The sequence below is a fragment of the Manis pentadactyla genome, chromosome 7 (genome assembly GCF_030020395.1).
Source record: "Manis pentadactyla isolate mManPen7 chromosome 7, mManPen7.hap1, whole genome shotgun sequence".
In the NCBI taxonomy this organism is placed as follows: domain Eukaryota; kingdom Metazoa; phylum Chordata; class Mammalia; order Pholidota; family Manidae; genus Manis; species Manis pentadactyla.
The window spans coordinates 146665647-146690661 of NC_080025.1; the positions used below are offsets into that span (position 1 = coordinate 146665647).

At 56.6% G+C, this 25015-nt stretch overlaps 1 protein-coding gene across 5 annotated transcripts in view; it reads left to right on the forward strand.

Moving 5' to 3' along the window:
* The window catches only part of DPP6 (dipeptidyl peptidase like 6), an 839060-nt gene that overhangs the window by 805944 nt on the left and 8101 nt on the right, over positions 1–25015 (forward strand). For all 5 annotated transcript variants that reach the window (XM_036899605.2, XM_036899607.2, XM_036899604.2 and 2 more), the window contains exons 17-20: positions 1896–1943; positions 11126–11224; positions 15274–15343; positions 17734–17928. In XM_036899605.2, the coding sequence (XP_036755500.2) occupies positions 1896–1943; positions 11126–11224; positions 15274–15343; positions 17734–17928 (412 nt within the window). The remainder of the gene's footprint in view (positions 1–1895; positions 1944–11125; positions 11225–15273; positions 15344–17733; positions 17929–25015) is intronic.

Genomic DNA, 25015 nt, shown 5'->3' on the forward strand with positions numbered 1-25015 from the left:
GGTTCATCTGAAATTCAAATGTGACTCTTCTCGCATTTTATTTGGGCAATCCTGTGTGTGGGTGCGTGGGGCAAGGGCACCTGTGGGAGACATAGTCTCCCTGGGCCTCCAGACTTCAATGTGCACTGGGTGGTGTCTGGGTCCATCCCTGAGCCATGGATGGGCTCTGAGGTCTGTGCCTGCTGTGACCCACAGGTGGTGTCTCAGCTCCACCAGGGCCTGGGACAAGGTGCCAGACGACTGAGATAGAGCGAGTGGCCAGGACTCGAAGGAGACAAGGCCGATACTCTGTAAAAGGGCGGCTGTGGTAGTTCACTCATCTAGACACCAGCCCCATCTGGCTCCCCAGGGCTGAGCCCTTTGCTCTTCTGCCCCAGCTTCTGTGTGGGTGTGACGTCCTGGACTAGGATGTGGACCTTATAGGCTCCATAGTAGGAGCTTTACATCCTCACTGTGGTGGGGTCCGTGCAGGTTCCCTTACTCTCAGCTCGGCTGTCTCTCATGTGGTCCCTTGCAAGTGTGCGCGAGGTTCTGACAGTGACCCCAGGGAAGCTGAACCCCAGCTGCCCCTCTGCCCAGATAGTGTGCATCCTGCAGCTCAGATACGGCAACTCTGTGGCCTCCTCACACCCAGAGTCCCGAGCTGAGGCAGCGCCCTGGCCACAGCGTCCCCTCCCCCAGCTCCCACCAGCCTCTGGCTGCCCCTCTCTCCCTTCTCCCAGGTCCACCAGGGCCAGAAGGGGCGGCCCTCCCCCGCTCCCTCCCCAGTGCGCTCTGATCACTCATTCAGCATCCCCTCCACAAACCTGTCATCAGGAACCAATTATATTCCAAACACTGGAAATAATGGCATAAGTAGGACAAATTCTCAGAATTTATTCATGTAAATTCTAGAGGTTACATCTCAGAGCAGCTGATGAGAAGGACAATGAGCAAATATTCTGGAAATTCGTATTACAAGGTCCTGAGATTATGGTCCGTGGCTGTCCGCTCTCCACAGGGGCAGCAAGGTGAGGTGCAGAAGCCGGGGGTGTGGTGGAAGGGGTCTTTTCAACAGAGTGGCTGGAGATGAGACTCAAGTGAAGAGAAAGACGAGCGATGCCCGCATCTGGGTGCAGAGATTTCAGGCGAAGAGGACAATGGGCCCGTAGGAACAAGCTCAGAGTTCTGCAGAACCGCAGGCAGTCCAGCTTTCTGGAGCAGAATGGGCGCAAAGGGGTGCGGTGAGGTTAGATCACTGGCCTGCCGCTTACTGCAGTTCCCAGCGATATAAAAAAACAACTTAGAAAGACCTTATTTCTTTCTGGACTCTTTCTGCCAAAGAGAATAAGGAAGTTGCCTATAGGCTAACGCTGATGAGGCCCCCCCATCCTGGGCCGCACCCTGTCCTTGCTCCCGGGCTCTGAGCTTCGTGGCAACCTCGGAGCAGGAACACAGCGAGCTAACGGGGTTCGGGGCAGCAGACACATGCCTAGCATTTGCACAGCAGTCCTGCTGCAGTAGGTGGCCTTTACGCAGTGCTCCAAGAGGCCACGGAGGGGGGACTTCCTCCTAGGGGATTCCCAAGACATCTTTGACAAGGTGCCAGACGACTGAGATAGAGCGAGTGGCCAGGACTCGAAGGAGACAAGGCCGATACTCTGTAAAAGGGCGGCTGTGGTAGTTCACTCATCCAGAAATACGGTTTTAGTTGGGCCATTGTGTTAATATGGGTGCAGATTAGAAGGAGAAGCCTTTGGCCCCCGCAGGCCTGGCCTCTGCTCAATCTGATGAGGACGTCCTGGGGCCGCGGTGCAAGTCCACAAAGGTGGATCTGCAGCAAAGCTTTGTACTGTTTTTGTTCTCAGCTAACAGCCTCCTTTGTGTTTGTTTTCTGGCTTGTCTGCCCAATGCAGGTCCTGGAGTCCCTACGGTGACAGTGCACAACACGACAGACAAGAAGAGTAAGTGCTTTCTGGTCTTTTCCTAAAACCCCACATGACCTGGGAGAAAGGACGCAACCCAGCTTCCTGAGATGACCCAGCCCCTGCCCCTGGGTGGAGGTGGGAGAGATGGCCATGCCCTAGACTTCAGCGTGGACTTCTACGGAATGGAGCTGGCATACATTGGTCTCTGGGGCCTGGGGCCTTCGTGGCATGCAGGGGGTGAGGGTGGGGGACGGGGCTCGTGTCCCTGGTGCTGCAGGGGTGAGACTTTCCAGAGACTCTTGAGGGGCACCCAGCACCATTTTGCTTGAAAGGACTCCATGCAGGTTGACCTGTACTTTTGTATTTATGCAAAGGGTTGGAAATGCGTGCAGTCCAGACAGACCCTCAGTAGAACTGAGACGAGGACAGCCTGCCTGTCCCTCCCTGGCCCTAAGGATCCCTTTGCATTCCTTCCTCCCAGGCCCCTGCCCTTCCCACTCTGCACCATGTTCCCTGTCAGGCCCCCGCCCCGTCCTGCCTTCCTACAGAAAGTCAGACAGGACAGACTGTCTAGTCCCCTCAGGCCTGGTGCCAGGAGTGACTGCATGGCCTTTGGACAGTGCCACTCTGGGTTAGGTGACTCCGGGTTCCCGTGTGGGCGCTAGGGTTTTAGGCACCAAGGAGAGAGCTGGTACAGGGGAAGGTGTGGAGAGGGTTTCTTTACAGTATATTTAGACACTGGTTAAAAAAGTGATCAAAGTGTTCAAAAGTAGATAAACTAATCTATTTCAATGGACGGTACTGAGAAAATAAACCCAAACAGTAATATTCTGTGAAACAAATACTAATTAGAAATTCAAAATTAAGTAATAGTGAAATCAGAAGTAAATAGATTTTAAACATCAGTAAAATACAAAAAGAAAGCCAAAAAATGGGTGTCAGAATGGATTCAAAACACATGCATGGCCTTCAAAGGGAACCGTGCTAAGGGTAAGCTGGGCAAGCCGCCCTCCCAGGCCAAGGCATGGTTTTTGGGGTGAAGAGATGACTCTGGCCCCTGAGCTTTGGGGGTCTGAGCCATGTGTGCAACAGAGGCAGGGCCCCCAGAGGATCTGATGAGCGATTGCCCAGGGCTGCACCACTCCTGCCTCACTGCCCACACACTGCCCCTCTAATGGGCACGAACCCTTGGCAAGCCCTGGGGGAGGCCCCGGGATGGTGGTGGGACTAAAACTTCCACCTGCAGGCACAGCATGTCTGGGGTCTGCAGGCACAGCCCAGCGTGACAATCCTCTTCAAAAGGTGTTCGGGCTTGCATCTCTTTAGCTATGATTTTTCACTTTAAAAAATGGAACTATTTCACAGAGCCTCAGCTGAGGCATGTTTTTTAAGAAAAGGTGCATTATTCCCTATGAGTATTATTAGCACTTTAGAGTGCACAGATAATTTCCTGATATTTTATGAAGTTTTTTCTTTCTTAAAAATCTGCGGTGTGATGCAAACTGAAGAAGGTGTGGGGCAGTGGCATCGTCCTAGTGTGAGTGTCCCATCTAGGCACGGCTCCGCGCAATGCACCGTCGGGGAGGCTGGGTGTGGGGCACGGGGAACTCCAGGAATTACTTTTGAAACTTTTGAAACTTCCAGTGAACCCATAGTTATTTTGAAGTAAAAAGGTTATTTTTAATGTATGGTCTATTAAAAACACAAAACTAGGTCTCTAGGTTCTTTGTTGTTAATTTTAAGAAACTACTTATAGCTCTTCTTAAGAAAGCCTTCTGCTTGAATACCTGCTTCATGGGAGGGTCACCGTTGATCTTCCCCAGTCCAGCGCCACTTTCTGAGAATGCATTTGCCTTTTAGCCACATGCAGGCTCGGATGTGACCGTTCTCCTGAAGGGCAGGGGTGGGAAAATGTCCAGTGAGACCAAAGCCGTCACAGTTTTCTGCAGGATCATGCATGAATGAAATAAAGCAGGTTTATGTCTTAGATATGTGTAACAACATTAAACCATTTTATTTATTCCATGTGTGACATAAGGTGGTGTATGTGTGCGAGCGCAGTGCTCTAAAACAGAGTTCAGAGCTGAGCCCACCAAGTACCCCCAGCAAGTGCAGCGGGTGCCCCCCCAGCTCCAGGGCATGACTAGTTCTCCTGGGAAACCAAACAGCTACCTTCTTTTCACCTGTTTGGCTGGTTAGCTGCATTAACCTATCAACCATCAATATTGATGGCGACTGTAGGTGGCCCTCCATGTTCACCACATTTTCCTGTGGGTCCCCCAAAGTGCTGATGGCTCCTGAAGAATACTCTAGAACTGTGGATGGTCACTGTCTGTGGTTGAACTGTCACCCAGGGGCCAAGAGCCAGGAGCCGGTGCAATGAGATAACAGCGCCGTGCACGCTGGGGCAGCTGGCTGTGCAGTGGTGCTCCATTCTTCTCCATGTGAGAGTTAACGGTGAACCTGAAGGTGACACCATTGTGCTTTATCTCAGCCAAGTGCCCATTAGTTGGAAACTGGACAGCATCTGTATCCTGGTGACGTGTGGGATTCATTTGTTTTCATATTTATTTCACAAGCCCAGGTATATTGCTTTATTTGAACGCGGGCTTTCGCACAACCTAATTCAGTCTCGGGTAGTTCATTCTCACTCTGTTGCTGCACTTGCAGTTCTCAGTATAGTTCAAAATTTTTAGAATATTGACTTGAGCCACAGATTAAGTAGGATAAAGAATGATTAAATGAGGCTGTGCTCGTGGCCGTACCCACCACCCAAGAGGAGAATAGGACAGTTCACTTGTTCAGGGTCCGCTTATAATCAGAAGTGTGTTTTGTCGGGAGTCAGAAGGGCCTGGCCAACATCCCGCCTAGCTGGGCGCCTGAAATGCCGTCAGGGCGTCAGGGCATCAGGGCGTCAGGGTGTGGGTGCGTTAGGACGTCGTGTTTGCACAAAAGCTTCTTTTAGAATGTAAGAGTCCTGGCCAGTCAGCATTGCCCTGGCTGCCACAGATACTCCGAGGATATGCTTAAGCTGGGTGGGGCATCTCTGCTGCTCCGCCCGTCTTGCCCATCCCCCACCTCTGTGATGCGCAGGGTGTAGTTTTCATTTTCACCCTCAAGATTGCCTCAAGACAGAATGGCTCTCGTGTTTGCAGTGCAGCTGAAAGACAGGAGAAATGGCAAAATTCCAGTAACTGAGACAGGCCTTTCGGGCTGTCTCCCTACAAGGGCCACCCGCAGGCCTCCTGGTCACAACTTGCACACGTCGGTCCTGCCCGGTTGTCAGACTGGAGCAAACATGCCTCCGGCCCCCAGTGTCTGGGGAAAGCTACAGTAATCGCATCCCTGTGTCTGTAGGAGAGGCCAGACCCCACGGCCTGGATGACGGCACAGTGCCGACTCGTGGGGGCACCAGCGCCGCCATCACAGGGGCCGGGCAGCCTCACCTCCGTCCCCCACTCTTTGCTCCACGTAACCCCACGAGGAGGGCAGCACGGGCCGTACGGGCTCCATTTCCCTGGCAGGAAATTGAGACCCAGGTGTAAGAATAGTGACAGCCAGGACATTGTTCCTTCTGGAATTCTAACTGTTCAAGAGCAGGTCATTCCAAGAGGAGGAGAAAAGGGGAAGTAGTTTTAAAAAGAGGAAGGGATGGAGGGAGGGAGGGAAGAAAAGGGCAAGAGGTCACACAGTGAATCCTCCAGCAAGTCAGATATTTTTAAGGATTATAGAAAATGTTTACATTTTTCGGTTCCCTCTCTGAGTAAGCACCGATCACAAGCCCGTCAGGCGCCATCACAGGTGCGGGTCTCAGGTGCTTATTTAAGCAGGATTCAGCCCCCGGCTCCCCCTGCTCTGCCCCTAGGATGACACCCCCAGGCGGCCTGAGGCCCCCTGGAAAACAACTGGGAGTTATTCTCGAACCAAGGGCCCAGCTCTGGAGGTCCCGGCCTCGTCCTCCACAAGGACTGGGGAGGCCGCTCCTGACCCAGCTCTGTCCTGCGCCCCAAGGCCGCCTCAACCCCTGACCCCGCACAGCCAGCCCAGCCCCAGCCAGGCGACCCGCGGGTCAGCGGGAAAAGCCGCTGCGGCCCCAGGAGAACTCCACAGCGTCCTGCGGGCCGGGAGGACGGGGCGCTTGAACAGCCCCTTCGAATGCTGGCCTCCTCGTCCCCTCATCGCTGCCCGGCTGGGTCCCCGGCTCCTAACACAGCCCAGCAGCCGCTGACCACCGGCCAGCCCGCCCGAGGGCTTCGCATGCACGGCGGTGCACCCGCCGCAGACCTCAGCGCCCGGCCCACCAGCAGGGCCTGGGTGCACCTGAACCCCGGCCCCCAGTCCTGACCTCGGGTCTCGGGAGCTGGGCACCTCGGTGATGTGCTCACGACCGCAGCACCTCTGAGCACGGCTCTAAAGGCGACCCGTCTGGTCAGACACGGCGAGTCCCTCGCGGTGTCGGGACTCCCTGCTGTGTTCGAAGGGGGTGAGCCGAGCTCGGAGCCGCCTCACTCGCAGGAGGCCAGGAAAGCAGCTGTGGACGGCCAGCTGGGGGAGCGGCGGAGCAGCTGACCGGGGAGGCAGCGAGGGGAGGGAAGCGGCGGGAACGCTGCCCGCCGGGGAGCGCGGGACCGGAGGGAAGGTGGGGTCCAACCCCGCCCGGCCGCCGCCTCTGTGTCAGCCCGCTGGGCAGTTTGAAATCACTGTTTCAAAATGCTTTGTCCTTCCCCCTCCCGCGCTGACCCCTCCGCCACCCTAGGATATTTGACTTCTTCCTCTTTAGAAAATCTTACCTACAAACAGAGCCTGCGGGGTGTTCACAGACGTGACTCTGAATTATTTAAAAGCCGTCTCCTTAAGAGCATAATTATGGGGAGGACGGAAGTATACTCATTTGGGGCCTGGGTATTCAAACAGCTTAGGTCCTAGGCTAGAAAAACCAACGGAATTACAGTTAATACCTGGCTGGTCGAGCCCTACGTGCGCGGGAACCAATTCCGGCCAGGAGCTGCCCCATGATGACACTCAGCCATCCCGGAGAAAGCGGGCGGGTGGGGTGGGGTGCTGGGGAGCTGGCTGGTCACACCCCACAGCACGTCCGCAGCCAGTCCCTGAGCTCCGGCTGGGCTGCCCCGTACCCCTCCTTTCCCGACACGCAGACCTGGGCTTGTCTCCCCCGTCCTCCCTTCTCTTGGGTTGTGTAAGGACTTAAAACCGCCTCCCGGGCCATCGGCATTAAGGCAGCTCATCTGCGATTGTACCAGACATGAGCTGCTTGGTGCCCGTCCCTTCGGCCTTTGCCCACCTGGTTCTCTGCCTGGAGAATCTGCCCCTCCTGTCTTCTTCCCCCTGGGTAACACCCACAGCTGCCACCTCCCCACTAGGCCATAGCAGGGCGGTCGGAGGGGACACAGGCTGGCGGAGGGCACGGAAGGTGTTGGCCAACATGAATGAGCTCGTCCATCGGACCCTCTGTTGTCCCCGGGGCTCCGCGCACAGGCAGCCTTTCTGGAGGGATGGAGAGGTGGGTCAGGTTTGCAGACCAAAGTCCAGCATGCTTGGCGGGCGAGCCGGTGCTGCTGACACACGTGGACTGTGAGTTGAGCACCCAGCACCTTCCAGCCCTTGGCCCCTCAGCCCCTTCTCTCCCCTCAGGTGCCAGGCGGCTCTGCGGTGCTGTGCCATCTGCTGCTGCACATGGGCAGTGCGGCCACCTCTCTTGATCGAACCCAAGCTGCCCCCTGGCATGACACCAGTGGCTGTGAGCAGCCGGTGGTAAACTCACTTGCCGGGACCCTGTGTTCAAGGTGCTCAAAATCCAGCCGGAGAGAAAAATAGATACAGCAAAAAGAATAATTGTTACCTGAACTGTGTGCCTGTCACTAACTAGACGTGGAATTCAGAGAAAAGATCTCCCTGGCGGTGGGAACCTGGAAAGCATGTACGTGCCGGCCTTGGGCCTGGACTGGGCAGAGCCGCACAGCCCTGGGTGGGCGGTCAGTGTCTGGTGCCGCGGGTAGCCAGCCTGTGAGCATGAGGACCAGGTCCCACGCTGCCAGGCAGGTGCACGTGAGGAGGAAGCCATCACAGAGTCCCCAGGAAAGGCCTGGAAACCGAGGCTGGACAGCTGGACCCTTGCAAGCAGGTGGCACTCCCGAGCTGGCATGATCCCCATGCGCACTCGCGACCCTGAAGAACTGTGGGGAAAACGGGCCCACTGCTATCAGCTCACCTTAGGTCAGCTGCCCGTTGCTTCCAGCAGGTTCTGTTCAGCAATTTACAACAATTCAGGTGAGTGGGGACTCCACCAAGACCCTGAACCAGCAGGGCCTCCCAACAGCCCATGGGCCTGCGCCTGCCACTGGGTCCCCACCAGGGGGGCGGCCCTCCCAGGCAGCCGTCTGTTCCCACTGTCTCACTGTGTCCAGATGTGATAATAGCTAATTCCACCAAATATTAGAGGGGCTCACATTTAATTAAGGAGTGGCCATTTGTGTGCTTCAGACGGGAGGTCCCTGTGGCCCCGGAGTCTAAAGAAGAGCCCTTCGGGAATACGCCGATGTTTTCTGATTTCCTCTGCTGAATCCTGCCTTCTTTGAATGCAATTATGGGAACAAATAAAATGGCTTAACTCAACTCCCCTGTGGGCCAGCCAGCTCTCTGCTGATAAAACCAGTTGTGTGGGCAATCATTACATGAGAAATCTAATATTTAACTAAATTTAATAGTCTTTTGCTTCTGTGCCTTTCTATGAAGAGTGGGATTTCAGCACCAAGGGACGAGCCATTCAAATGCAGTCTATGGAGTCCTGTGCGATTAGATCACGGGGCCTCCCATGGGAAGCCGGAGGTCCAGGAGCTGGTAATGGGGCATTTCGGGAGCAAGTCAGTGTTCTTGCTAACTCCAGGCAAGCTTTTTTCCATAGGCAGCAAACTAGCATTGAAGCTGGGTATGAAATTTCTCCTTCGGATCAGCATCTGAGATGGCTGAGTGCCGTCAGTATAGCAAATTCAAGTGCACACGTACGGAGAGAAGAGCCTGTTCCAATCAGCCGTGAGAGGGTCTGCTGCTGTTCTTCCACTTGGAAATTTGCTAGTCCAGGGTGGGCTTGGCACCAGCAGAGCCCCACTGAAGCCACCCCATCCCTGGAGGCAGGAGCGACTGCTGCTCCCGATGGCTGTGTGTCCATCCTTGTTTTGCGGGTAAAGACGTTCCTCTTGGCTGCCCTGCGTCTCCCTGAGTGTCGGTCTCTCAGCTCAGCGCACGCTCACACACCCTGGTCACCACCTGTCTCCACCTGGGCTGCCTCGCAGGCACACAGGGAGGTACAGAGGGCAGAGGCTGCCGGATGACCCTGTAAGGTCTGTGCACTGGCTCCTCCCATTTGCGTTTGGGTCACATCCGTGAATTTCGTCATGATCCCAGCATTCATGGCGTACCTTGTGTCTGTCCTTAGTCCTTCAAGCCCTATGAACTGGTGCGGGAAGCAGTGGGGGGTGGTCAGGCCTTGGTGCCTCAAGGCTCCCACTCACAGGGCCTGCACCCCAGAGCCAGAGAGGCCTCGGGCTTTCTGAGACAGCAGGCTCTCAGGCCCTCCTGGTTCCTTCTGCACCAGAGGCCGTGGGGCTGCGGAAAAGGTGCCATGTGGGAACAGGGAGGAAGACTTGGGTGGAAACCCAGGCTCATTTCCTGTGGAGATGCCTCGCTTCCAGGGCGTGAATTGGATCGACACAAGTGGATCTACTCAAGTTACTGGAAACCAGTGCCTCCTGTTCCCTTGGCGGGGAGGCCAGGGAAGCCAGGCAAACCACCAAACCCTATGGCTGGTGGTTAAGTGTATCTGCAGAGGGCTACCTGAGACCGCTGGGCAGGGCTTCTCTTTGAAGGGGCAACAATTGACTTTATGGAGAAGGAGCCAGCGAAGAGAATTCCAAACATAGACAACAGCAGGTCCAAAGGTCCTGCGGCAGCAAGGAACTTGGGAGATGCTATTGTTTTCCTTACCTTGTGGAGCCGCCTGCTAGCCTTCCCACCCTGTAAATGTAAATAGAGCATTAATAATAAATAGGCAATAGCTCATAAACCAACTCCTCTTGACTGTGTGCCTGGAACCCTGTGTTAAAGTGCTGAGATTTGGACTCAGCAAAAATAAGGGCTCTCTCTGCTCTTTGAGGAGAATGGCTGTGGGTGTGAGGCAGGCAGAGGGCATACCTGCCACCCTGGGGTACAGTGTTCCCTCCCTGGCTTGCACAGGTGACTGCGAGGTGGGACGCACCATCTCTCAGCTGCATCTCTGGGTCTCATGTCTGCTTGGACCTCAGAGTATGTCCCTGGCAGACACAGCTGTCTAAAAAGGACACCGTTTCTTGCGTGCTCTGGGGTGGTCAGATTCTTTCACTGTGGTGGTCCAACTTCAGATTTTCAAAAACTCTACCTGTTTGAAAGTGCATCTCACCATATCTCTCCTCTCCCATATGTAGGCTCAAGTGAGAAAGGAAAGAGAAAGTCAGATGGCTTTTATAGTATAGCAGGTGGTGCGGTAAGGGGGACAGGCCATTTCAGGAGACTACTGAGGGGGGCAGATGAGGGGGTCCTCGCACTAGAGAGACCCCGTGAGGGCGTCTGTGTGTTATTACAATGTGAGAAACAAAGGCTCCACACATTGCTAGGTGCGGGACGGGGCGGCCCTCTCTGTCTGGAGGGAGAAGCCAGTCCTGCCATGTGGTAAACCCTGTCGGCTAAGAGGACCATCCAAATTCGTGTCTCCAAAGCCAGATAACCTTATGATTGAGGTAATAAATCTGACCCCATTTGTCCTGGACAATTTCAATGAAGATCACACTGCGGCTTCTGCTCCCCTCTCCTCCCTTGGTTATTATGACCACTAGATTTTGGAAAACCATTTGTCCTAACAGATATATGATGCTGGTTTTCCAGAACCCAGCATACCCAAACCTATGTGTGTGAGAAATGCCATGGAGAACAAACATCTATGGGGGGCCAGGGCAGTGAGCGTTGCTAAGACAACGGAAGGAACCTTCCACCCGCTGAGCTCTCGATTCGAGACCGGGCATTGTACCTCGTCCTGTGACTCGAGCAGCTTTTGACTGTTTCTGGGTCTGTGCAATAGAAATAATAATTCCCTGCAGGACTAGTGACACGTGGACACCGTGGCTCCCGTCAGTGGTTGCTGAATCTGAATGTGTCATTTTCTCTTTCAGAACTGTTTGACCTAGAAACAAATGACCATGTACAGAAGGCCATCAGTGACCGGCAGATGCCTAAAATAGAGTACAGGGAAATCGAGAGTGATGACTACAGTAAGTGCTACATTTCCCCTTTTACAAGGAAGGACAGGTACCTGCTCTGAACAAGTATCTGTGGCTCACCGTGCACGGAGGGCCTCCCAGCCCTGTGCACTCCCGGCCTGGTGGCTGAAACGCGCTGCAGTCAGCGAGGCAGGATTCGGGGCTGAGTGGGGGGAAAGCATCGTGCACTGAGCTTATTGTGTCCAAAACCAAGGTACCACTGTGGCGACAGACCGAAAAAGGAGCAGCGACGTGATTTCTCTCCTTGAGAGGCTGATGATTTGGCGCCAGACTGAAATTCTCTCCTCACTGGGGAACACGGCATGGCGCCATCCAGGGGAAACAACCTCCCCAGGGAAATCCCTTTTCTGTGCCATTTGGTATCTTTTCAACTTCATCATCTTACTCTGAGTGTCAGTCCTGTGCTGAGGTGGGCATCCTTGCACCTGGAAAAATATGTCATGAGGGATCCGTGCGCTGTCACAGCCTGGGAAACGCCCAGCACCCTGCCTTCTGCGCCCTGTCCGTCCAGACAGCCAGTCAGCTTTTATGGGCACTTATTCTGTGCTACACACCCTGGGGCACTAAAACCCCAGGGCACTGGCTGGAGATGGATCCCCATCTGAGGAGGGAAGCCCACTAGGTATTTACCCTTAGGTACCCTAGATGCAGAATGCCCCAAACGGATCTCACCACCTCTCCCCCAGAACTCTGTCCCCCTCCGGACTTCCCTACCTTTGAGGAAAAGAGCCTTTTGTTGGCTGGTTGGTTTTGAATCACTGAGAGTCCGAGCTGGGAGCTATCTTTGGGTGATGCATTCAGGCGTCATGAGCCCGTCGTGTCTGTCGGGAACAGGCTCTGCCCTCTGGGCTGACTGCCTGCACTCTTCCTTGAAGAGGAACAAAGGCAACCAGGGGTGGACGGGGGTATTGAGACTGGTCAGCTGTGCCCGAGCAAAAGACGGTGGTAGCTACGCGCACCTGTGTTTGCAGCCCAAGACCATCTCTGGAAGCTCTCTGTCCCCCTTTTCCCTTCCAGTGGGACACTGGCTTGTCGCCTGGTCGGTGGGCCCTGGAGAGTTCTTAAATCCCCTTTCGTTGGCAAAGACCCGCAGCTGCCTGAGAAACTGTGAGCTCCTGAGGCCAGAAGCCAAGGCTCACCCCCGTGAAACAAAGTCAGACCTGCCCAAACAGGACGCATGGCCCAGCTGCACCGTTTGGAGCAGAGAGCAAAGGGCCCAGCGGTTCAGAGGAGAGTGTAAGAATGGACTGGGGTCACAGGAAGGCTCCAAGGAAGGGGGGACTGGACGGGGTTCCCGGAGTCAGCTGTAGGCTGGCACCCAGGATGGGAGAGGGGCAACAAGAGCTGCCACTTAGGCGAGAATTGGCGTCATTCCCTGGGGCGGGTCAGGAGGCTGACCAGGCGTGTGCCAGCCTGCAGGAGGGCCCCAGGGTGTCAGTGACTCTCCAGCGCCTTCAGTCCATCTGGAGGCCACTTGCCAAAACGTCCCAGTCTGACCGTTGGCCCGGATAGTCACACTGTATTAGAACATGTCTAAGCCTTGATAGGGGTCCACGTAGGGAACATGTTACCCCTGAAAATCAGAGAGTTGGGAAACAGGATGTTCTTCAAATCCCTCTCCCCCCACCCACAGATCCAGAGACTTCCTCTTTAAAAATGCCCCAAATCTAATTGCTCTGATGATGGGCAAGATGGAGGAAATCTATCAGGAAGGGTCTGATAGTGGGAAGAGAAATAATCTTAGGAAAACCTTAAATGGAGGTAGATGATGTGCCCAGGGGAGACCTCAGTCCCCCCCGGTTCCAGGGCCATTCCCAGGGGCTCTCCGGGGTCTGGGTTTCTCCTGGGTTTCCACGGGGTGCACTCGGGTTCCACAGGATGCGCGGCCCTGGGACCACACGCAGCTTTGAGTGTGTGGGGACCCTGACACCCAGCAGGTGAGTTAGGAGGAGGTGGACACAGAGAGACAGGATACTCACGTGTGCGGGCATCGGGGCTCCGGCGTGATCACAGAAGTGGAAGGAGGGGTGGGAGAGTCCCGGCCGGTGTGAAGCCACACGAGAACCCGAGGAGAGAGGAAATGGGGGGTGCCGGCCGGAAGGGCATGTGAGCCCGCCTCACAGGGGCTTTACCCCCGGCTCCTGTCAGGACAGGACAGGGCCCCCTGGCCAGCCTGTCCTGACCCCACAGCCAGGGGCACTGAGGACCCCTGGCGATGCAGCTCCCACACCCCCTCCCTGGTGAGGCGTTCCTAGAACAGGCCACTCTGGGCAGCTCAGGGGAGTTGGATCACCTGGACATCTGTCTTTGTGCTTCCCATGTGTAAGGAAGAACCGAAAGGCAGGAAAACAAGACGACTGTAGGCTGACAGCGGACGGAGGATGGGTGGAAGCATGGCTCAGTATGCAAGCCGGCAACGTGCCGTGTCTGGTCAGTCCCCCTCTACCTTCCGTTTCTAGCACAGACCTCAGGCCGGGGCCCATGACTGGCAGGGCCTAGTACAGCACGAGCACGGGGATGTTTCATTCACACCCTGTTCTGACAGGGCACTCAGCCAAGCCAAGCCATTGCAGGGGCCACACGCGCCTGCACAGACCACAGAGCCAGCCCGGTGGCCTCCCGAACCAGGCTTAACTTCCTGCCCCTGCCCCGTCCCGTGAGCAGGTTTTCCAAATAACTCCCTGACATTTCCCACAGCCTCTGAGGCAGATGGTGGCCTCTCCGAGGTCACTTCTCATGCCCTCAGCTCACTGCCCTTTGCAGTCCACCCCACACTGCCATCATGTCCCCAACCCTAAGGCACCCCTGGACAAAAGCCAGCCTCTTCACAAAAAAATGCAGGGAAGGACCTTTGGAAACAGGTGACCAACATTCCCCCCTTGCCGCGCGGTTTCTTCCCTGCGTGGGGTTTCACTCGACAGGTAAGTGGAGCGAAGGTGCAGGCGTGTGCAGTGACGGGATCAAGCCTCACCCCTCGGGGGCCCCAGAAAATATGAAGGGTGTCCTGCTGCCACATTGTTCTGGTGTCTTCACATTTTGTTTTCTCCTTTAATGCTCCCAGAGGCTAAGGCTTTCCTTAGAGAAGCAGCCCTCCTCAGGGCAGGCTCTGCGGAATGCATTCAGCACTCAGCCGCCTGGGCCAAGGTCTGCCCGGGTCTGCCCAGGGGCTTATCGGTGCCAGGGGTCAGTCCAGACCATCTTTTGTGGGTATTTCAGTGATGAAGTCTGCCTGCCTTTCCGCTGGTCCCTAGGCCATTGATCCAATTTGCAAACCATTAGCCGTTCAGCCAGAATCTGTAAGGGGAGCAGGCTGCTAAGCCGGCAGCCCCGGCCTGTGGTGTAGCTATAGAAAGAATGCTGAAAAAGCCACTAATACCAATTTAATTGCTAATCTGAGTTGTAGTTAATATCAGTAAATAATTTCTAACTCGGGCAGGCGTGGTTTTTTTGGCGGGGACAGAAGAAACTGGCGAGAAAACCCCCTTCCCCACGACCCATGGCGAAGGGCCAGATCCAAAGGACCTTGGTACCAAAACCCACCCACTGCACCAGCCCCTCTCACCCCTTCAGCTGTGGTCCTGGGCAGGGAGACCTGCGTGACACCCACTGGCCTTGGACAGAGCGCCCCGCGGGCGCTCCGCCCCCCACTCTGGGTGCTGCCTGCACCTCACCGCCGGCCCCTGGTCTCTTGCTCCCCCATCCCTGGTCCCCAGTATCCCTCCCCACTTAATTGTGTGTTGCTGCAGGACCCTGGAAAAGACGCCCTCGGGCGCTCATTTCTCCCTGGAATTTGGCAGTCAGCAAGTGCTCGTGGGACCAGTCTTTTCTGTTTTTCAGAGCACTCTGTTTGCAAGATTGAATTTAAGCTTCAGATGGAGAGAGTAAGCGTCAGGATGGTTGGGTGACTTGCCCAAGGTCGCTCAGTGGGCCAGAGTCACAGCATGAGAATTGGGGCCAGCCCGTGCCCCCCAGAGCACCCCAGCCGGTCAGACATCGTGGCCCAGGCCCTCACGAGCTGCTCTGTGCCCTGTTCTGCCTAGAGTTGCCTGTTCAGGTCCTCAAGCCAGCGACCTTCACCGACACAGCCCACTACCCGCTGCTGCTGGTGGTGTAAGTATCGTTGCCCGCTTCTCTCGGGTGCCTGCTGGGGACTCAGTGATGTGTGGACATGGCACTGAACTCAAAGAAATGACGAGCAGGAGACATGCTTAGTTTGCAAACTAAACACAAGTCAGCTGAGCCCGTCAGCAAATGTCAGGTTCTTTTTATCACTGTTGGTGACCCCAGGGGTTTAGGGAAAGTGGGGGCAATGTATCCCTCACCCCCAAGCCTCTGGGTGGTTTGTTACAACAAAAACAGGTGCTAAGTCAGATTCTACGGATTGTCCCACAGTAGCTGGTGAACAGGCTCAGAAATTCATGGAAACTGATGGGAAAAGTCAGCGGGCACCGTGCACATAGGCTCATGGGGGGCGGGGGGCCGCAGATCGCCCTGGGACACGGCAGGCATGGCCCAGCACCCAACACCGCCTGGCCGGCTGGCTTCCCCACCTCAGGTCAGGGTGCCGGGGCCTGAGCTGCATGTCCAGCTGTGAAACGGCCTCAAACACCATCCATGTGCCCAAGAATTATTCCAGACATTCCTTATGTTAATTAGCCAGCCCTCTGGTTTAGATTCTTGAGAAAGCATTTTAAAGAGTGCTGGCACCACCTCTGCAGGTGTGGGTCCTGATTAGGGCTCCGGCCCCGAGCTGAGATCAGCTGTCCCAGGAGGGGCCTGCATGCGAGCCGGCTGCCCTGGGCTTCCAGGAGGACCTGGCGACCCAACACCACGTCCTCACCCCTGCCTGCTCCTGCAAGGCCCAGGGAGCAGGGGAGCACAGGGGCTGGCACCAGGGGACAGCAGTGAAGTCACTCCCTCAGCAAATGGCGGCGGGGGACAGACTGCTGCTGCCCTGGGCGTTGGCCCTGAGTCACTCCCCTATAGACGCCTCCAGGCTGAGATTCCAGCCACAGGCTCCGCCTTGCAATTAACCCACTTTCCTCACTGGTCAGGCTTAGCGCTTTGCCGGCGACCCCTCCTACCCACACACTTCTCATACACACACACTTAGGTTCACTTTTCACATGCTGCCCCCTTTCTCCCTGGTCAAGCCAGATTTTCATCACTTCCTCAATGACACCAGCGAATGCTGTTTTTTAAGTAACCCTAAGGGAAACCCCAAAGGCTTCGCACTGCAAACGGCTCCCTTTCTTTTCAAAAGTGAAGGCGGTAAAGCCGGGCAGGGCCGCCCATCCCGTGGATTAAGATGGACCTGCCTGCACTGACCAGGCAGCACGCAGGTGCAGCACCCCAGCTGGCCCCAAGGCTTTTCACTGTGACCTCAAGGGTGACAGCTGTGTGGTTTGGGGACCTCAGATACCTAAGGAACTGTGTTGGATGATTCCTGGTTAAAAAACAGAAGATCTAAACAAAACCACTTTCCATATACCAGGATCACACTATAACCCCGGTCCTTTCCGCATTTGGCCTTTGGACACAGAACTCTGGAGTCACACATACACGCGCACACATCCCTCGCCTGCAACCCCCAAGTCCTTGGCAGAAAGCCAGTGTGGTGATGGCCTGGTAGCTGTCACCTCCTTGGAGAAAGAACCAGCGAGCCGTCTTCTGGCCGCTCTCGGAATGGGCCCCCCCATCTGTTGCCGATCCTGGGAAGAGGCTGCACCCGCGCTGGCCTCCCTCTGTTCATCCTGTCCCCACCAAAATGGAAAATCATCTAGAAGCCTCCCCATACCCCTGAGGGTGCTAGGAAATGCTTAGCAACCGAGCCTCCATTTCTGAGGTGCCCCTGTCCTGTTTGTAGCCCTGGCCGATTTCCACAGTGCCAGGCTCTGCCGTGGATGGCTGGCCAACAGAGTGATGCCCCTGAGTGGGCGCTGGGAGACGTGAGCACACGACGGCCCACCCAGAGAGGGGGGGGGTGATGCCCTGCCTCCCTTTCTGAGAAGGTGCAAAAGAGAAAGCCCCCCCAGACCAGTTTGTCTGCCGTTTCTTCTGAGTTAACCAAAAAGAGTATTTCTGCAGACCAAGGATGCCACACCCAGGAGCAAACATGTTCTTGTCACTCACGTGACAGGGACCAGAGGGGCATGCTGGGACAGCTGGAGCCCAGGAAAGGAGGGGTCATGTAGTGCCAGGGGGCAAGCCAGAAGAAACTGGGCTTTGTTAAAGTTGCACCAATCAAGTGCCTCTTGGCAACAGTGTGCCAGTGCCCTGTGCTCCCGGGGGGCCCTCAGGACACTCCTCCTCACCATCTGGGTGTGTGGGTGGTAGTGCCAGATTGCACTTGGGGTGTGGAGTCAGGCACATGGCAGCCAGGGGTCACGGGCACCCCCTGGGTGGGCACGGTCCTTTAGGAGAGGATCTTCAGGACCCTGTGTCTGTCAGACCAGCCGCTGCCCCACACAGCGTGCCAAGGTGGGGATTGTCTTTTCCAGGGATGGCACGCCAGGCAGCCAGAGCGTGGTCGAGAAGTTCGAGGTGACCTGGGAAACGGTGATGGTGAGCAGCCACGGGGCCGTGGTGGTGAGGTGCGACGGCCGAGGCAGCGGCTTCCAGGGGACGAGGCTCCTGCACGAAGTGGGGCGGCGGCTGGGCGCCCTGGAGGAGCAGGACCAGATGGAGGCCGTACGGTGAGCGCCCCACCCACCAGGCGCGACCCCCAGCCGGCCGCAGCCCGGGCCCCTCTGGGGCAGGCTCTTGTCAAACCAAACACTGTGCGCACAATTTGCTCATACTTACAAAGCTGCAAAGCGAAGGACACTGCTAGTGACATCCTCCCGACACTGTCATACTGGTTTTCGCGTAGCTAGGTAGCTCGTCTGTCTAGTCAGTTACAAGGAGGCTGGCTCCCTGTGCGGTGGTCACGGGCCCTGGCTGGTGGCCGCCCTCACCAGGGGGGTGGGGGTGGATGCAGTCACCCTATTACTGAGAAAAGGGCCTCCATGCCCAGCCAGCGGTTGGCCAGAACCCCTGCTCAGCCCGGAAGAGTTTGTCCCCTGCTCTTCCCCCTCCCTGTCATCGAGCCTGCAAGACCTACGGAGAGCAGAACGCAGCTCGGGGCGAAGGGACAGATGCTCAAAATGGTTATTGAGTTTTATTGTTTCCCTGGGGAAAAAAGGCATCAGGAGCCTCGCCAGGCTACACGTGGTTTTTAGATTATTTGGTAGAAGTGGCGGCGCAGGGGACCGCAGCGCTGAACGTGACTTACCCACTGAGAAGTGTCGCGAGAACGACTCAGCTGAATCTGCAGACACGTGCTTGGATGGAAGAGAAGGGCCAGGAGCCCTTGGCGAACCCCACGGTGCACAGGGTGAGGCCGGCCCCGGGCAGGCGAGCGGACGGCACGCAGTGCGCGGGCTAGGAGTGCCGGCGAAGGACTGCTCTCCGCACCTCTTCTCACCTCTTGTCGTGACCGCTCGCGCTGCGGTGTGAAAGAGTTCACTTAACCGACATTTCAAAACATGTCCTCCCTTGTTTTTAAAAAGACTGGAGGCACCTGGTGTGCGCTCAGGTAGGAACTTTGACCTGGATGAAACGGTGAGTGAATGGTTGGCTCCCTTCTTCAGGGGAATCTCGAGCTGGGTCAGGAGACGGCGATCCATCCAGAGCCCTGCAAACGTCACAGACAGAACACGGACAGGGGAGGGGTCCTGGCACACTGTGCTGGGTGCGCATCTGTTAGGGTGCTTCTGTCTGGAGGTTAACAGCACATGCACACAAGGTCAGATGCGTGTCTAAAAGCAGGAACTGTACTGCCCAGAGGCCAGCAGGACAGCAGGCCTCAGGGCAGGTTGTTCTGGAGACCCAGCAATGCCACTGTCTCCATCTCTCCACTCAGCCATGGACAGTGGCCGCTTCCTGAGCCGATTGTCCTCATGCCCACAGGGTGGCTGCCAGGACCAGCCACTCCACACTTCCTCCATCTCCACCAGGCTGGGAAGGACACCACTTCCAGAAACTTCCAGAAAGCAAGAGAGGAGCATCCCCCGTAAGCACCCCGCAAACCTCCCTTACACGTACCCCCCCATCTGCAGAACCTAGAACCCACCAGCACAAGACAAGTGCACAGTCGCCCGAGAGCTGGCGGGTCCTCCCTGAACCAGGGTTGGGCCTGGGGGGCGCAGCACAGCGGCTTCTGCCCACAGGAGCAGCAGGCAGAGGCCAGGCCAGCCAGCAGTGCGGCCTGGCCCGGAAGACTCCTGAGAGAAGGTGGGGCCCCGGCTGGGCCGGGCGTGGGCAGGGACTCCTGGCAGCAGGCGAGTGGGGGTGCCTCCCGCCCCAATGCCCCTGCCCTCGCCACCAACCATGCTCTTCTCACCACGCGGGTCTGACTCTGTGCAGTGCAGAGGCCTCTGCAGCCCCTGGGCACCAGGTGAAGGACACGGAGTCCTTCAGACCCACCCCCAGCCTGCTCCCCCAGCTTGGCCGCACCCAGCTGCTCCCCTCTGCGCGCAGGGACAAGAGAGCACAGGGTGTTTCACACTCACACTGTTTCCTAAAAATAAGGGATTGATCTGGCCATCTGTTGGAAAACAAGGCAGAACCTGGTCCAGAACACCAGGAAATAATGTCGACTCTAATGCAGGCTCACGGCAGGAGTGCGCAAGCCGTCCACACCTCAGCCCGCGAGCGCGCAGACTGGGGGTGCTGACACCCGGATGGCTCAAGCCGCAGAGGACTCTGCTAAGTTTTACTTAGGGGCTGTGTCTGCATTTTCATTCGTCAGAAAGATGTAGCCCAGTTTTATCCAACGTGTAAGAAACCATGTGGCCAGCCCCACACGCCAACTCCCCAGAGCTGCTGTCTGCCATCCTCCTCCCCAGGCCTTGCGTGGCAGCTGCTGGGCCACCCTTTCCATCCCAGTGATTCAGGAAAGCCCGGCCAGGCCCAGCCGCTCTGTGAGGAAAGAGGACAGAAGCAAACGACAGGCCTGGGAGGGCTCCTGGGAGGAGGTGGCCTTTGGCCAAGACCTCAAAGGATTAATAGAGATTTGCCAGGCAGGTATGGAACATGCACATTCCAAGCAAAGAAAGTATTGTGAGCAAAGCACAGCGCGTGCTGAGCACCAGTGTGGGTGGGCCGGGGAGGGCCAGGATCAGGGAGAGGCAGGGAGGATGGGAAGGGCGGGTGGGGAGGCCGGGAAGGCTGGGAGAGGAGCTGTGCAGGGAGGACCCCCAGCCCCAGCACTGCTCCCTCCTGCTGGCTCCCCGTTGCACCATTGCACCAGGAGCCCGAGGGCAGGGAGTCAGTGGAGGCTCGTGGGGGGAAAGCAGAATGAGGCAGCCCACCTAGACAGAAAAAATAAAGAGGATGGGAGACAGGAATACTGACCCCACTGTGTGCCAGCACTGGCTGGGTGCTCCACAGGCACAGCCTCGTGACGGCCAGGGTGCATCCCAGCCAATGTCATGGGCAGCTGCAGTCCAGACAGGGTCGAGAGCTGGTCCGGCAGGGGGTGCAGACCTGCTGGGCTGGGTTCATCAGCTGCTACAGAGGGAGGGGAGGTGGGTACCAGGGCCGCGGAGAGCAATAGGAGGAGCTTCAGAGACAGAGTCGGTAAGAGCTGGTACCCAGGCCTGACAGGCCCAGTGGAGGCCCCCGCCAGGCAGCGAGGCCATACTCAGTCCCTGGCAAGGCAGATGGGGCAGTGTGGATATCGGGGGGACAGTGGGCCGTAGGCAGTTGTCAGCCTGCTACACTTCTCAGTTTCTCTTTAAGGGAGAAGAGATGGGTGCACATGCAAAACTGGCACCCCTGTCCCAGCCCAAAGGCCCACACAGCCCCCAAGTGCCCCATGCTCCCAGGAACCCTGTGCTGGCATCTCTGTTGTCCCCTGGCCTGGCACCCACCCCAGCCAGCTCACACCCTCCAGCCCCTCCAGGCCTTGGACTCTGCCTCCTTCAGTGGCAGCTGCACCCCATAGCTGAGCAGGCATCGCACCAGCATGCTGTCAGCCCCCCTCCCCAGAGGGTGCACTTCCCCAGGCTGGCGCCATGGCATCAGGCCCACTGCAAACCTGGTGCAGGACTGAACCCAGGGCGCTCCCAGGAGAGGCACCCTGACGGATCTGGCTTCGGCTCGGCTGTGTCCCAGACCACCCCAATAGTGAAAGGTGCCCATGTGAGATCATGCTCTGCTTTGTCTGGGGTCCACAGCTCACTAGGGAAAAACCACCAGGTGGGATTTGCCCCACTGACTAGCTACAAGATAGTAAAATGTTTGATATTGGAAAAAACAACTATTTTTGGAAGACTCCAGAGTACTTCACAAATGAGGATCTTACTAAGGTTTATGGGTTTGAGATCAGGAAGCGAGTCACCGGGTAATTAGATGAAGGGGTTGCTAGAGACCCAAGGCCACCTGTGGACTTGGAAGCATGACTGAGAATCAAGATCCAAGATATTTTACAAATTGGAATGGAGCCTGAGATCTGGCCCCAAGCCCTTCCCAGCACACGTGGCTCCCTCCCTGCTCTGCGGTCTCCACAGACCACTACGTGGATCCCAGCAAATGTGGCCTGGACGGCCAGCTGTGGGGCAGAATGTTATGGAACCAGGTTGGCCAGTCGTGGAAAACGCTGGCTGTGTCAGACTTCGGCCAGGCATTCTGACGCACTTCGAAATCAGGGATCAGAAATTCAGGAACCCAGAGAAATGCATCTGCTGGTTCCAGATTTCAGGACATGCCAGGGACCCAGGGCGTGTGCGCGCCTCCACGTCCATTGTGATTCGGGTCGGCCGGGCTGTCCTGTGACACCTGCGCAACATTTGTAAAAAGCACGTGTATCGAAGTGCTGTCTTCGCTCCTTAGGGCTGGAACACCAAAGTCAAGGTGTGGGCAGGCCTCATGCCCTCCGACCTGCAGGGGGTGGTCCTCCCGCCTCCCGGGCTCCTGGCTTGCTGGCGACCTCTGGCACCCCTCAGCTTCAGAAGCACTGCTCAGCGCTCCTTCCTCAGGGCTCTCCCGTCTCCAGGCCTTGCCAGCTCTTGGCAGGACACCAGTCGCATCGGATAGGAGCCCGCCTATGCTCACATGACCGCATCTTCCCTAATGCCTTCTGAGGTGGGCCCTGTTTCCAAATACAGCCGCATGCTGAGGTGCAAGGGGTGAGGCTTTCAACTTCGTTTTTGGAGTTTGACCCAGAACCGCTGTCCATCCACAACCACGCATTCCCGTTTCCGCGCCCCAGGACTGCTACCGGAGGAGGCTGGTCTCGGCCCACGCCCCTATGGGTGGTCTCAGCCCCACACCCCTGTAGGTGATCTCGGCCCCACACCCCTGTGCGTGGTCACCCCCGTGCCCTGTGGGTGGTCTCAGCTCACACCCCTGTGCATGGTCACCCCCACGCCCTGTGGGTAGTCTCAGCCCCACGTCCCTGTGGGTGGTCTCAGCCTGCACCCCTGTGTGTGGTCACCTCCACGCTCCCAGATGGTTTTCGCCACCTCCCAATTTCCCAGCTAGTGACGTGCAGCGGCAGATGCAGTTTGGTCCTCTTGGGCCACGGCCGCCAAAGGTGCTGCCTCGTAGCAGCCAGTTAGGTTGGCGGCTGCAGGTGCAGAGTCACTGCGCCCACCGCCCAGCCAGGTGCCCTGCTTCGGGCCCTGCTTGCCTCTGCTCTGCCTGAGGCCCCTTGGAAGGACTGCTTTGCCTTTACTTGAGTGACTATCTGCGTACGTGCTCAGTCCTTCCCATGTCCCCGCTGCCACTCAAGTTCCCATTCACGTATTTTCCAAACGTTGAAGCATACCAGTAACCCATCCATTTCTATTTTCTTTTCTTGAGATTCATGCCCCTCCTGCCCCTGCTGGGCTTCTGGTCCCAGGCCAGCTTCCAGGAACATGAGAAATGGCTCTTCCTTCTTTTTGTTTCTTCCTTCATGTGACTAGAAAAATGTCTACAAATGTCCTTATTCTACCGCCACTTGCAATATTATAGTTATTAGATGTAAAATCTATGGAGAAAATACCCTCCATCTAGAAGGCCCTGGAATTGTCCACCGTCCAGCATTGCTGATAAGAAGCCATGTTAGTCTGCTTGCTGACCTTATTCAGGGCCTGTTTCTTTCTCCCTTTCAGAAGAAGGACCTCTTACTTCAAGGCTGGAATTTCAGCCCTTGGGGGGGGTCTTTGCAGCCTGAGGGATAATTGTCCCTCTGTCCTGGAAGGCTTTAGTATAATGTGTTGATAATTTGTTCTCTGGTCTTTCTGGAATTTTTATCATGCTGATTCAGGTGCATCTGGATTTATCCACCACCTACGTTTTCTCTCCTGTGTCCCAGCCTTTCTGTTTCTGGCTCCTGACCCAGTGTTTGTGTCTTTCCGGACACAGTGATGGTTTCCTCGGAGTTTCCTTCCGCTCACTGCCTTGTCTGTTTCCTCGGGACTCCCTGCTTTTCCTGGGTGCTGCTGGGGTTGGGGTTAGGGCTCCCAGAGGCAATCTAGGAAGCCTGCACTGTAAGGTCACAGGAAGGAGGCTGCCTCTTCATCCGTGAGGGAGAAGCCCTCGGCCTGGGTGGCCGTTCCATGTGCAGAGTGTGGCCTGCTTCCCCGTGGGTGGCGGGTGACCCAGCTCTTCCCTAGGGTGGCCCACAGACCTCTCTCCGGGCGGGGGAGTCATTTCTCCAGCCTGCGTCTGGGAAGGGACTGGGGAGGTGCATTTGGGGTGCAGACCACACTCACTTGGCTTGTTACACTCCACCCCACTTGACCGCACCCTGAGCCTGCTGCCCCCATGTCTGCAGCTGGGTCAGTTTCTCCTGAAACCGGGGCCTGGCCAACCCAGGTGACTTGTCTGAAGGCCCCACCACCCCTTAGCAGCTAAGCAGGAACTGGACACAGACATCTTGACTTGGAGCGGAAGCTTCTTAAAGGAGAGGCCTGTAGTTAGTCACCACTTGGCCCCAGGACCGCACAGAGCCTTCCCGACGCACACACTCAACAGACAGATGCTGACGCTGCTGAGGGAGCCCCGGGAGGCCGGGCCGTTTTCTGGCTCTTGACTAATATTCTAAACTGAAAGCAAACTTGAACGAAGGCAAAGAGTGAACAAGCACGAGTCATCAGCTTTCCACCGATAATCAGGGGAGACCCCTGGTATTAAAATTGACAATAATATAACGAAGATGCAAAGTCACCTGAACTCTTAAAACCACGAAAAAACAAGGAACTTGCTGCCGTGAACTTGGGTCATTTGCTTCGGCTGTCCTAGCGGGAGAAGAGCTGTTCTGAGCCTGGGCTGGCCGTGTCCTGGGGCAGGGGGCCTGGGAGAGTTGGCAGCGGGGCTCAGGACCCAGTTTTACTCTCCCTTCAGGCTGAGAAAAAGGCAGTTACAAGTGAGAGGCGGCTCCAGCCAGCCGGGGGAACACAGAAGAGGGAAACAAAGAAATGATCACGAGACATAAACAGAAACCGGAGAGGCGGGAAGGGAGGCGCTGGCAGGGGTGTACGTGAGGAGGGGAGGCCGTGCGGAGATTCAGGAAGCAGCCCCTTCCCTGCCAGCAGGAGGCAGGACTCTGCTGGATTAGGGTCAGAAACCAGAAAGATTCCAGCCACTTTGCGGGGAAGGCGGTGAGATCCTGGCAAAGATAAGGCAAGACCCTGGTGATGCCAGCTGGGCACCAAGCTGGTCACTCCCAGGCAGGAAGCACAGGCAGCAGTGATGCTGCCACCAACCAGGTAAAGATGGGGACCCTCTCCCAGGTGTTGGGCACAGAGGACC